This window comes from Parus major, chromosome 1A, assembly GCF_001522545.3.
Source record: "Parus major isolate Abel chromosome 1A, Parus_major1.1, whole genome shotgun sequence".
Taxonomy (NCBI): Eukaryota; Metazoa; Chordata; class Aves; order Passeriformes; family Paridae; genus Parus; species Parus major.
The window spans coordinates 1,833,395-1,846,138 of NC_031773.1; the positions used below are offsets into that span (position 1 = coordinate 1,833,395).

Here is a 12,744-nt window from a genome sequence, read left to right on the forward strand (position 1 = left end):
CTCCAGGAGCAGGGAGGATGCTCAGGTGATGCTCTCCAGGAGCAGGGAGGATGCTCCTGCCTCGTGTCCCAACAGCTGTGGCTGCATCCCCAAGGGTAAAGGTGCATGGGCTCAGGTTTACAGCTTTTCACGCTGTTTGAGGCACTCTAAGTGTGGCTGTGGGGTCCTGTGAGGTGAGGGAAGAGAGCAGCAGGGCCGGTTTTGGGGAGAGTGGAGAGGTGGAGGCAGTGGCAGGTGAGGCTTAGGGGCTGGAGTGCACATTGGTACAGTACTTGTGGGCTTTGCTCTTTTAGCACCTGGGCATCTGCTTAACAGTGTTTCCCCAGGTCTTAAAGCCTGTGTTATCGAGGCCTCCGTTTCCTCTGAGCAGGATTTTATGAACAGAGGTGACCTTTGCACGCCCCCCACATTAAAAACACCTCTTGCCTCAGCCACAGGTGTCCTTATCCTGTGTGAGCAGAGATGAACAAAGCAGATGGTGTTTGGATCTGGATTAAATTAGAGTTTTGCATGCAGCTGGCTCAGCAAACAAATAACTTTCTTCTGGGTAGCACAACCCAGATCTCAGACCTCTCAGTGCAAACTGAAGTGTCCTTTGCAGCCTGCGCAGCTCACGCGCCCCTTCCTGCTGCTGGGTCTCTGCCTAACACCTGTCCTAACACAGCTAATGCTTTCTGATGATGGATCTGCAATTATGAGGCTGTGCAAACAGCTAAAACAATTGCATCACCCTCCCTGTGGCTGCTCCGGGGTGATTTGTGGAGCTGCTGATAGTGCTAGGCACGATTCGTGCGGATGAAGGGTCAGGTCCACGAAGTGCAGGGCACCTGCAGCTTCCATCTGTGTCTGAGTGGACCAGGGGAGATATTTATGGGAGGAAAAGTGGAGATTTTGCCTTTTGCAGGTGTGTTCTGCAGCAGCAGCAAGCTGCCCACGTGGAGTAGAACGTGCTGGCAGTGTCTCCTCTCGAGGCTGGTCAGTGTGGAGGAGCACAGGGATAAATTGCAGAAAGATTTAGCAGCAGAGTAGCAGTAAAGTGCTCCTCCCTTCCTCTCTCCGGCCTCCCAGGCTGGGAGCCAGCAGCAGGACTCTGCTGTATCATTTCAGGACACGCTGGATGCATCCCTGCATCCCACAGCTGAGCAGGGCGACCACAGAACTATTTAAAGTCTCTCTCCAACGCCGACACTCGGGTGTGCAATGCAAATTCTGCTGATGCTGGTAAAGTGCTGGAGCAGGGAATGGGTTTAGGACTGAGGGGAATTTGTCACTGTGAGCACTTTTGGGTGTGTGTCCCTCAAACATGCACCAAAGGAGAGAAGAATAGAGAAAATCAGAGGTGAAGGGAGTTCCCCTGGTGCTGCATGCGTGGCTCTGCAAAATAAAAGTTGTTGCTGTGGCACTGAGCTGGGAATTCAACACGAGGGGTAAAGATTTGTCTCTGCTTTGCTGGCTCTGTGTGACCTTGGGCAAGTCACAGAATCACAGACTGGTTTGGGTTGAAGGGACCTGAAAGATAATTTTGGGCAGGGACACCTTCCACTAGCCCAGGGTCAAGTTCTTCTCCTCCTCTGCTGATAAAGCCCAAGTGTTGTCTGATCCATCCTAGGAGCAGTGGAAAAGGCAAAACTTTTCCTTGCAGTATTTGTGCTATTAGAGCTATTAGATGCTCCACTTGGTCAAATTTAGACAGACTTTTAGCCACAGCCACAAGAGAAGGAGCATCCTGATTTTTTTCTCCCTGCCCCAAAGTGTGCCACCTTTTCAGTGAGGCAGCAGGAAGAATCTAGCTGAGGTCAAATATAGGAAAAAAAATAATAAAAAAAAAAGTTAAAATGTGTAACTTGCAAAAACTTTTTCCCTAATTTAGTTCTCAGCATTGCCCAAGTCATTCTGAATGCAACTTTCCATGGCACTGGTAGCCTGAGGCAGACACCGAGCTCAGGAAATTGTCCCCTGAGTGGTTCAGGTCTGTCAAAGTAATGAGGACCTTAAAAGTGAGCCTGGGCACAGAACATGTCAGACAACCTGAGCTGTAGGTGTTGCTGCTAAAGCTCACTGCAATTATGCATGCACACAGTGCCCTGCACGGGAACTGCAACATTTTGGTGCAAAAATGGATGTGTCTGTCCAGGGTGGAGTTGTGTATCTCCCTGCAAACGTGATCTGTGTGTGTACATCAGCTCCTTTCTAATCTGCTTGTTAACAAACAGAGCATGTGATTATCTCCTCACCCATGTGAGCACTGTTCTGCCTCTGATCCTGGCCATAGGTGTCCTGGCCAGCCCAGCAGCAGCTCAAGACTCTCAGGAATGGTTTGGGATTAGTTATCCTGCAGCAACAGCAGGGCTGGGCTCTAAGAATAACTTTCCATTGGCCTTTGGATGTGTTGGCAGTAGCTGGGCTTCCAACTCACTGGAAGAGAAAATTAACAGCAAATTAATTATGCTTTATCCACATTTTCCTTTCTGGAAGGAGGAGTTGAGTTTTGCTGCTGATTCTCTGCTTTTGTGGTCTTCCTGTGTCACCTGTAAATTGGGACATGACGGGGCTGTGGTGGGATAGATGTCAGACTGCTTTTGATTTTTTCTCTTCCCTTGAAACGCTCCCAAAGCTGCAGCTTATCAGGGTTTGTGTCCACAGTGCCTCATTACAGCTCTCAGCACAAAGAGTCCTTCCCCAGCGCTGCTGCTGGGCTGGAAATTGGGTCTCAGCTGGAAGTCTCTGCTTGGGCAAATGTGGGGCTCTCCCTCATCTCTCCTGCCTTTTGGCTCAGCTGCCCTTCAGCCTGCTCAAAACATCCAAGTCAAGTGGGGACACAAGCCTTTTTGCCCAAAATGCTCTGAGGGGAAGTGTCTGAAGAGGACACATCTTGTTTGGTCTGATCTTGGGTGCTTCTTCTTGGGGAGCATCTTGCTCTGAATGCAGCAGCTGCACTGCCCTGGTTCATTTTGAACATCACAAAAAGTACTCTTATGCCAGAATGGTTAAAAATTATAAACAATTGCAATGCGGTTTTTATAGTATTTCTTAGGGAAAGCCAAGAAAAGCACACAGGAGATTAATATTAGTTTAAAAATGTCTATTTGGTGCTGTATTATTTGTAAAGAAGAGATCATGCTCTGTAACAGTCTCACATCTACAGAAGATACCTGGAATTTGGGACTGGTGAGCTTCAGAGCAGAACTATGGACTTTTTATCCCTCTGGCACCCCTTCAACTGCTCTTTCCAAGTCCTTGGAGGCAGCAGGAATAGACTACTTCAGCTGACACATGCAAGTTTTGAATGACCAGAGTGGGACCTAATTGCCCTGGGTGCTACAGGAAGATGAAAAAAGATTCACCTGACCCCATCTGACCTGCTGGAGGACTGCAAGACAGGGAGCAGTTGGTGGAAGAGCTGTCACAAAGAAGGCAGAGTGATAAAATGAGCAACATGTGTCTGCCCAGGGGGTTCAGGGTGCCTAAAAACCCACCCAGAAGCGTTTAGGAATTTGGTCAGGGATAGGAAGTGTGCAGAGCAAGTGAAACAAGGAGGTGTCTAAAAGTTTCTTTTTCAGAATCTCCAGTCAATATCAAAATTCTGCTAATGGTTGCAGTAAAGTGCAGCTTTTTTTTAGGGCTGGGAGAGCAAATGCCAGTCAGCACTGCTGCTTCCCAGGGGTGTGTTGGATTGGAGATCTGGCTGGGATTTGGGATGGCCCAGCCATCCCTGTTTTATGAGGATCATCTGCTCCCTTTAGCCACTCGCAGGAGAAGCAGAGGGTGAAGAATTTGCTGTGTCAGATCTTTTCCCTGGCCCCATCCAGAGCTGGTGGCTGCTGCTCCAAAAGGGGCTGGATACCTGCCATAAATGAAAGGAGGAAATTTTATGCTGAGTAAAGCACAAAGAGAGACTCTGTTCTCGCCTCTGCTGCAAAGCCTGCATCACTGAAGAGAAATTATCACACCTCTGACTCTTCCCTCCCAGCAATACAGCACTGCTAACAGCATTTTCTTTATGTTCCCACTCCTGCTGTGTGTCCAGCCTATTTCCCGTGAGGTTTGGTGCAGTTGCAGGATTGATGGCCCTTCCCTCGGGGATCCTGGCTCTCCAGGAGCACACAGCTGTGCCCTGCATTAATCCCACTGGCCTGGCCACTTGTAAACTCTTCATTTGGGAGAAGTTCCCATTTGAAGTGCTGGTTGCTGGTCAGTGATGCCCATCTGGTTTGCAGAGTGCCTGATCCTGTGCAGCAAATCCACTTCTCTGCATCCCTCTGCAGCTTTATTTCCAAACCTTATTCCCCATCCCTACCCAGGCATTGAGCAACCAGCTCTATGGAAGGTGTCCTTGCCCATGGCAGAGGGCTGGAACTGGATGGTCTTTTAGGTTCCTTCCAACCCAAACCATTCTGGGATTGCTGATCCTGGTATCATCTCTGATTTTCCCAGCCCTGTTGCTTTTACTTTTTCCCTCAGACCACTCTGCTCCAGCTGTGTTTTGAATATATAACAAAATCTCAGACTTCGAAGGCTGGGGATCCTCTGCTGGCTTCTTTGCCAGTGCTTTCCCCACCTCCAAACACAGATCTCAGTGCTCCCACAAGCAGCTGATCAAGGTTTTGTTTCTTTCCTTGAAGCCCCATGTTTTATCTCACGGAGATCTGCAGAGTGCAGCAGGCAGTGGCCACAAAGCCCCTGTGAATGTGGAGTGATGCTCCCTGCCAGCCTTTCAGGAGGCAGCTGAAGAACAGTGAGATTTGGCTCCTGGTGGATACACACAGTGTGAATTGCGAGGCTTCAGCCTGAGAGAGAGGACTTGAGTCTCACACATCTTCCCAAAATTGCCAAAATTGCCATCCAGAGCAAAATGAACTCTGCTGAAAGCACCTTCAGCCAGCAAGGAAAACAAACAGCTGCTTGGGGGCAGCTCCTGGGGACAGCTGGGTCACAGACCCTTCCTTGCTGTGTTAGGGCTCCCACCTGAACCAGACCCAGCAAATTTAGATTTCTTTTGGGTTTTTTCAAGAGCCCCCAAAGCCTTGAAGAGAATGTGTGAGCATAAGCTGAGCTTCTGAGGAAGGAAATGCCATTTTCCTCAAGGCTGTCCTAAAATGCTGGGATGGATAGAGGAGCTGGGGAGACCTGCTGGGATGAAACCCAGTTCATTTTCTTTTCAATATTCATCACTCCTTTAGGGGCAGAGGCTGTGTTTATTCCTCTTCGTGTCTAGAGCTCACCAGGGTCTCCTTCCCAGTGAATTGCTGTCCTGGTTTCCACTGATATAAAGTTAATTTTCTTCCTGGGATGGCGTGTTTTGGATTTGGCATGAGAATCGTGGTGATAACACACTGATGGTTTTAGTTGCTGCTAAACAGGGTTTAAACCAACTCCAGGACTTTTCAGCTTCTCATGCCCTGACAGTGAGAAGGCTGGAGGTGCACCAGGAATTGGGATACAGCTGACACAAACTGACCAAAGGAATATTCCATAAAATTTTAATTTTTTTGGCCAATCTGGCACTGCCAACCCTGTGAGAGCTGCACCTCAGTGAAACACAGCAGAGAAACTCTTTGTGCTGGGGAGAGCAGAGTGCCAGCACTGTGTGATGGCTTTCCTGGGAAGAGGAATAAGACTTTGAGACAGAAGTCAACCTGACACTCTGGCTTTTGGCAATATTTCCCTTTTCTCAGTGCCCTGGACCTCTATGATCTCACACACACAAAGTGGGACCAGCCAAGTTAGGCACTGCTGTGACATGGTTTGCTTGAAATCAGTGACCTTGTGTGCTCTTGCTACAACAGTTTGTTTGTTGGGGGGGTTTTATGTCCCCAGTTACTGTGATAAGGAATCATTTTCATAGATTTGTCCTCAGGATACTTTCAGGAGGCTGGGAAATGTTGTTACCTGTGCCACACCATTGAAAGGTTGGGTCTCTTCCAGTTCAGGATGTTTCATGATTCCACAACACCCAGCCTTGTCTGCTCCAGAAAAGAGAGTTTAACTCGGGTCTTTGGATTTGTAGCGTATTCCCATGACCTCAAAACTCCATTCTTGTTTCTGTGATGCTGAATATTTGTATTCCTTCACTCGAGTCTCTGTAGCAAATTCCTGGAGGAGCTGAGAAATTATTACAAACCTCTCTGCTCTCCCTTCCAAGCACAGAGGAGCACAGCTCTGACCTGCTTTTGCTGGTAGAAAACCAAGTTTGAAATGCAGGCAGAAGCAACATCCACATGCAGTTTTATCACATGGGAAGGGCTGGGAAAAAAAGGAAGCAAGTCCCACTCATGGCATGTGCTAATCCCATAATTTAATACTCTTCTGGCACAGACACAGGCAACAAGGTGATGGGCAGCATCTGAGGGCCTGAGAGGAATAATCTGTGTGATGAGGGAAGGCTGTGTTGTCCCTCTGTATCCTAATTCCCCTGCAAACAAACCATCCTGAAATTAATCTCTTTATTTGGGACAAGCAGCAGCTTGTGCAGGGATCTGTTCTTTTTGGTGAGCTCCAAAGTAAAGCTGCTTTGGTGTGGGGTGTCCCCAAAGTGAGACTTGCCTTCAGCTTGGACAGGTTGTAAGTTCAGGGAGAAAGGATTTAGCCAAAGTTAGAATCCGCTCTTTGTTGGGGAAGCTGTTGACAATGTCACTCTATGGGTTTTCTTGCCATGTTGGCTCCCAAAGAAAAGCTTTTATCCATGGTAATCAGGGTTTATTAAAGGAAACCATGAAAAAAAGTCTTTAGATGAGATTAAAGGGATTGTGTAGCTGCACTTGGTGCTGAATCGCTCCGTGCTGGCTCCGGCGCTGGGCGTCTGCCTCGTCAGCATCTCTGCCCGGCCTCCTGCATCCCGGCAATGAATAGCCTGAGTGCAGGAAAAGCAAACACAGGAGCGTGCTGCCTGATTAGCTGGGCTTCATTAACCACCCTGGCACTGCCCAGGAGCCCTGGGTGCTCCTGGCTTCCTCCCAGCCAGGTGGGGAACTCACCGTGTCCATCCTCCGGGGCTCTGGGGTGCTGCCAGACCCCCTGTCCACGAGGATGTGCTGAGTTTTCCCTCCCTCCCAGAGCTGTTTTTCAGCTCATTTTGGTTGTATTCAAGGCCTTAACATGTATTTTTGCTCTGAGCTGGACTCAGAGTGGGATTGCTTCTATGACTTTCTGTATCCAGGCTCTTCCTGCTAACTTTGTGCTGGCCCTGCTGCCACGTGTGGCCGTGGCAGGAGACCTGCTGCTGAGGCTGTGTCTAACACCTTTGGTGGCAGGAGGACTGTGTGTGTGTGAGGGAAATGCTGCTGTCTCACGTTCAGCCAGTGATGTGTTCCTTTCATGAGCTGTCTCTGGAGTGGGGTGGGTTTGTCCCAGACTCTGGTACAGGGACGTGACCATGGATTTTGTGAGGCTGTCAATCAAAACTCAGCTCTCCCAGCTCTCTCTTTCCCCTCTCCCTGTACACTTCCTCCCGAGTCCTCCCCTCTCTCTCAACTGACAGATCAGTCCTTTGTGTTCTCTTTATTCCTGATTTATTCCTACTTCCTCAGGCATAACTCATCCTTGACTTTGTCCCCTTCAATGCTGCTGCACTTTGAGGATGTATTCATCATTCACTAACTTTCCCATCTAATAATCAGAGTTTTAGAATTTTGGAATGTTTCTTCCTCTCAGACTCTTTGGCATCCAAACTTTTCTTGTCCAGGATCCCATGCATTTACCAGAGAGTTTCATGTTCTGGAGTCTTGGGATTGTGTCCTGGAGATCCCTGAGCAGAACCAAACTGCAACCCTCAACTCTGTGGTCCCAAACCTTTGCTGGAAATGCTCAGTGACAGCAAAAATGTAACCAGACTGTGGGGTAGCCCCCTAAGGTGCTGTTCTCCTGGAGGAAACCAAGGTCTAGGAATTCAAGGCATCTTCTGGGGAATGTGTTATGTGCGAGCCAAAAAGCTGCGATTCCACTGGAAAGACAGTGACACCTCCTGTGGGTGCTGACCCTGAGACCTTCCTCTACCATGGGTGGGATCCTGTCTGAGACAGCTGGATTTGCTCTGTGACCTTCCCAGGGACCTTGGATGTGCTGATGGAGAGGCTGCTGTGGCAGGAGCCACGTCCAGGGATGATCTGGCCTTGCACAGGAGCCCTGTGTGGTGGCTCACAGCATCACTGCTGGCCACATCCCCAGTGGAAAAGGCAGTTTGGGTTTATTTTGGAAACAGCCAGCTCAGAGCCCAAGTCCAGCCCTTGCTGGCTGTGGCCTTTTGTTTATTTGCTTTGTTTCTAGAATATAATTACTCTCTGCATGCCCATGGCACTGTATTATTGCCTTCCCAGCTGCTGTGATTCCTGCCATCCAGACATAGGCAAAAAAACCCCTTCCACAACCCCCTTCTCCTTGGTGCATCCTCTGAGGTGTTGTACAAACCATGCTCTATTCTGCAGGCTAAACATCCAGGCCTCCTTGCCCCTGACCTCTGCTGATATTTATTAATTAAGCCAAATTATAAATTATAGCCCTCAGAGGTTCCAGGAGTGACTGGGGCTCCAGGACAGAGGGTACAGGGTGAGCAGCATGAGCAGATGGGAGAGGAGATAGTGCCAGCAGCAGGCAGAGAGAAAATCCTGCTCCTAGGATCTCTCAGATGGCTGCTGGAAGATGGCAAAATAGCCCCAGGCTCCTGCTCTCCCAGCCTTGTCCCAAAGGGCTGCTCCTGTGCTTTCAGACTGCTGATGCTCTTTCCTCTGCAGGTGAACTTCCTCTCCCAAGAGGTTCAGTGTTTTGGAAAACACCCCTGCCTGCTGTAAAGCCTTCCTGGAGTTTCTCACTGGAGTCTCTCTGGTTTCCAGATCAAATTTGCTGTCTTTACCTGGAGGGATCACAGAATGGTTTTTGGGTTGGAAGGGATCTAGCAAGGTTCTCCTCACCATTCCCTTCCTCTCTGAGTGACAGCCTGACCTCAAATCAATTCTCACCTTCATGGGCCTCAAAGAATTTATGCCTGGAGTCTGTCTCTTCTCATTTTGTCTTGGCTGTTTGGTTTTTAATCCCATTTTTGCAGGTGCTGTGTCCTGGTGCTGTGGTGAATTTTGGGCAGAGGGCTGCTCTTGGAGAGAGGGGTGCTCAGCACCTCTTCAGTCTCGGGGTTGCAGCAGTTCTCATTTCCCTGCCCTGCAGCTCTGCTGACTCTGCAGAGCAAAATCCAGTAAAATATGGGGGTAAAACAGATACCTTTTTAGTAATACTTGAAAAGAACAATTTCTTCCTAGATCTGCCTAGTTCCTGATCAAGCCAGTGCCTGTTAGAAATGTGGATCATAACTCATCATGGTGTTCAGGGTCGCCACGTGATGTTTCTGAACACAGGACTCAAACAGGGACAGCTTCCCTCTGCTGCTGCTCTCTCAAGGATGGGCTCCTTTGAAAGAGGAATGGTTGTGTGGGGAGAGCTCATCCCATCACTGCTCCATCCATCATAATAAAGGTTATTAAAAGCCTACGTGACCAGCCTGCCTATCCCTGCAGAGCTCGAGAGGCAGTCCTGCAAACTCTGCACTATAAGCTAGGTTTTATTAAATATTTGCTTGACCAGAGAGGCAAAGCAGAACAGGGTAAACATGACTAAAGTAAATGTGGGCTGACCTTTGTCCGTCATCCATCCAGCGCCTGCGGCTGCTGCGGCAGGGAGGGCAGCGGGAGGTGAAGGTGATCCTACAACAGCTTGGAAATTCTGGCTGCTGTGCGACAATTTTGAAATATTTGGGGTGGCATAAAAATGGTGGCTGCTCTCCAAGCCCAGACCTACTCTCTCCACTACCAGATCTAATCAGCCTACAGGTCAAAAGAATGTGGGATTTATTCTCCCTATTATTTTTTTAAGTAAATTTTTCCGTTGCACCGGCGTTAGCAGAGCTGCACAGATCTGAAAAAGCTGCACATCCAGACCTGTGTCACTGTCACATCTTCCTCCCTGCTGGGATCTGCAAACAGGGATTTTTTCCTTGCCTCCTACTTGTGCGAGCCTGGCTGTCATCACTGGTTACACCCCTGACTTCAGCAAAGTCACTCTGTGACAAAGGGGTTGGGATGGAGCTCTGTTTGGCTCGTGTCCTTTGTAAAATCAAGACCAGCTTTGTGAAGTTCTGCTCTGGGTGACAGAGGGATGAAGGGCCTGGCCACCAGGTTTGTGTGGTCAGCACTCATTGAGGGGCTTGGCTTGTGGAGTCTGAGCTGGTAGAACTCCATCCCCACATGCTCGGTGGGGCCATAAAGGGGTAAAGCTGTTCTTGGTACAGAAGCAACCAAAAAAAGTGACGGAAAAGGGAGCAGATGGATGTGTTGAGTAGGAAGAGGTGTTTCTGTGGGGCTTGGTGATGTGCCCACCAAATGTTTGAACCTCATACTGCTCCCATCACCATGGTTAAAACCTGGGAGATTTTAAGGGACTGAGTGGTGCAAGGAAAGCCTCTCCCCTCTCTTTGGAAAGGTATCAGGCTGGTCCTTGGGTCTTTGTTTTTTCCTACTTCAGGGTGCTTTAGGCTTTATCACTGCTGGTAGATAAGCATCCCCTTTCTCCTCAGACGCCTGAGATTCCCAGGAGAGCTGGATCTCTTTTAGATGATGTTCCCTTGGCTGTGAAGTGGGTGGAGAGGGTGAAGCAGGTGGAAAGTGGTCTGTGGTGAGAGCCCAGGGGAGGGAGGACACCCAGTGCTCCCTTCTCTCCCAGCCCACTGCAGATGTGGCAGTGACAGCTGGCACACCACAAGCCCTGGGCCTGCACTCCAGGCTGGGCTGGCATGAGGCAGCTTTGAGCTGGCAGCCACAGAGCTCCTGCCCAAACAGGCCCGTTCTGAACCGGGGTCTCCATGAAAGGATGTTAATGTCACACCAGAGCTGGCTCCTTCCCGCCAATCTTCAAGGGCTGTGGGAGAGCTCAGCATCCATCTGGCCCCATCCCTGTTGGCAGATTCCTGACCTTCTCTAGGCTTCAGTGCCTCGTCCAGAAGAGCAGGATAATAGTCCTTCTCCAGTTCTGGCATCTCAGATAGCAAATACACACTTGGGTTGAGGCTGGCAGTGCAAACAGCAATGCTGGGTGATGTTTTTGCCATTCTCCTTCTGCACTTCCAGTCAATATTTAAGCTGCACTGTGGGGCACGTGTGTGTGTAATGGAGAGGGAAAGGGTGCTGATTTATTACTCTGCTGTGTGATTTCTGCTTTTTCTCCCAGCATCTTTTCTGTCAGGAGGGCTCCCTTTGTGCTGGTTTTAAGTAGAGAGCTCAGAGTGGAGAAAGGGAGGATTAGCAATTAAATACGCTCTGATGATGGCATGGTTGTGAAGGAGGGAGGAGGAAGGAATACTCCATAGTAATGTACTTTTGTTTCCTTTTTTCTTTGCTTGTAGGACAGAATCTGCCAAGGAATTGGTGTTTTGAAGAGTTTTACTGCGTCTAATCCTCGTTGCCTTGGGAATACAAACCTCTCTAATCATGTCGCCGGCCATGTGGAAATGGACTTGCCTGGTTTCTCACCTCCTGCTGTCCACCACAGTGTCACCTCTTGGCAGACAGCAGCCACCCCATCCAAAGAGGCCCTTCATCACCTTCACCGGGGAACAGGCAGAGGGAAACTTCAACCACTTGGTGGTGGACGAAAGAACTGGGCACATTTACTTGGGGGCTGTCAACAGGATCTACAAACTCTCCAGTGACCTGAAGGTCCTGGTGACCCACGAGACTGGTCCTGATGATGACAATCCCAAGTGCTATCCTCCCAGGATAGTCCAAACCTGCAACGAACCCTTGACGCCCACCAACAACATAAACAAAATGCTCCTCATAGACTACAAGGAGAACCGGTTGATAGCCTGTGGGAGTCTGTACCAGGGCATCTGCAAGCTCCTGAGGCTGGATGACCTCTTCAAGCTCGGAGAGCCCTTCCACAAGAAGGAGCATTACCTCTCTGGGGTGAACGAGAGTGGCTCTGTTTTTGGAGTCATTGTTTCTTACAGCAACATGGATGACAAGCTGTTCATCGCCACGGCCGTGGATGGCAAACCGGAATATTTCCCCACCATCTCCAGCAGAAAGCTCACCAAGAACTCTGAGGCTGATGGGATGTTTGCCTATGTCTTTCATGATGAGTTTGTGGCCTCTATGATCAAGATCCCCTCAGATACCTTTACCATCATCCCCGACTTCGACATCTACTACATCTATGGCTTCAGCAGCGGGAACTTTGTCTACTTCCTGACTCTGCAGCCTGAGATGATCTCCCCACCCGGCTCCACCACAAAGGAGCAGGTTTATACCTCCAAGCTGGTGCGGCTTTGTAAGGAGGACACGGCCTTTAACTCCTATGTGGAGGTGCCCATTGGCTGTGAGAAGAACGGGGTGGAATACCGATTGCTCCAGGCTGCCTACTTGTCCAAGGCTGGAGCCATCCTGGCCAGGTCTCTGGGTGTTGGCCCTGAGGATGATATCCTCTTCACAGTCTTCTCCAAGGGGCAGAAAAGGAAGATGAAGTCCTTGGATGAGTCTGCTCTTTGCATCTTTGTCCTGAAAAACATCAATGACCGCATCAAGGACAGGCTTCAGTCCTGCTACAGGGGAGAGGGGACATTAGATCTGGCCTGGCTCAAGGTCAAGGACATTCCCTGTAGCAGCGCGGTAAGTGAGGTCCCTGAGCACCCCACCTTGCCCTCCTCATGTATTAACAGGTCTTGTCTTCAGAAAACCAACCCTCTCAACCCTCAAAGCAGAGACCAAG

The 12,744-nt window shown here is 49.5% G+C and overlaps 1 protein-coding gene across 1 annotated transcript in view; it reads left to right on the forward strand.

The window, feature by feature from the left end:
* Positions 1–12,744, forward strand: part of PLXNA4 (plexin A4) — a 422,006-nt gene that overhangs the window by 14,512 nt on the left and 394,750 nt on the right. Inside the window, exon 2 of the mRNA XM_015628532.2 lies at positions 11,381–12,644. Within this exon, the coding sequence (XP_015484018.1) occupies positions 11,466–12,644 (1,179 nt within the window). The 5' untranslated portion in view covers positions 11,381–11,465. The remainder of the gene's footprint in view (positions 1–11,380; positions 12,645–12,744) is intronic.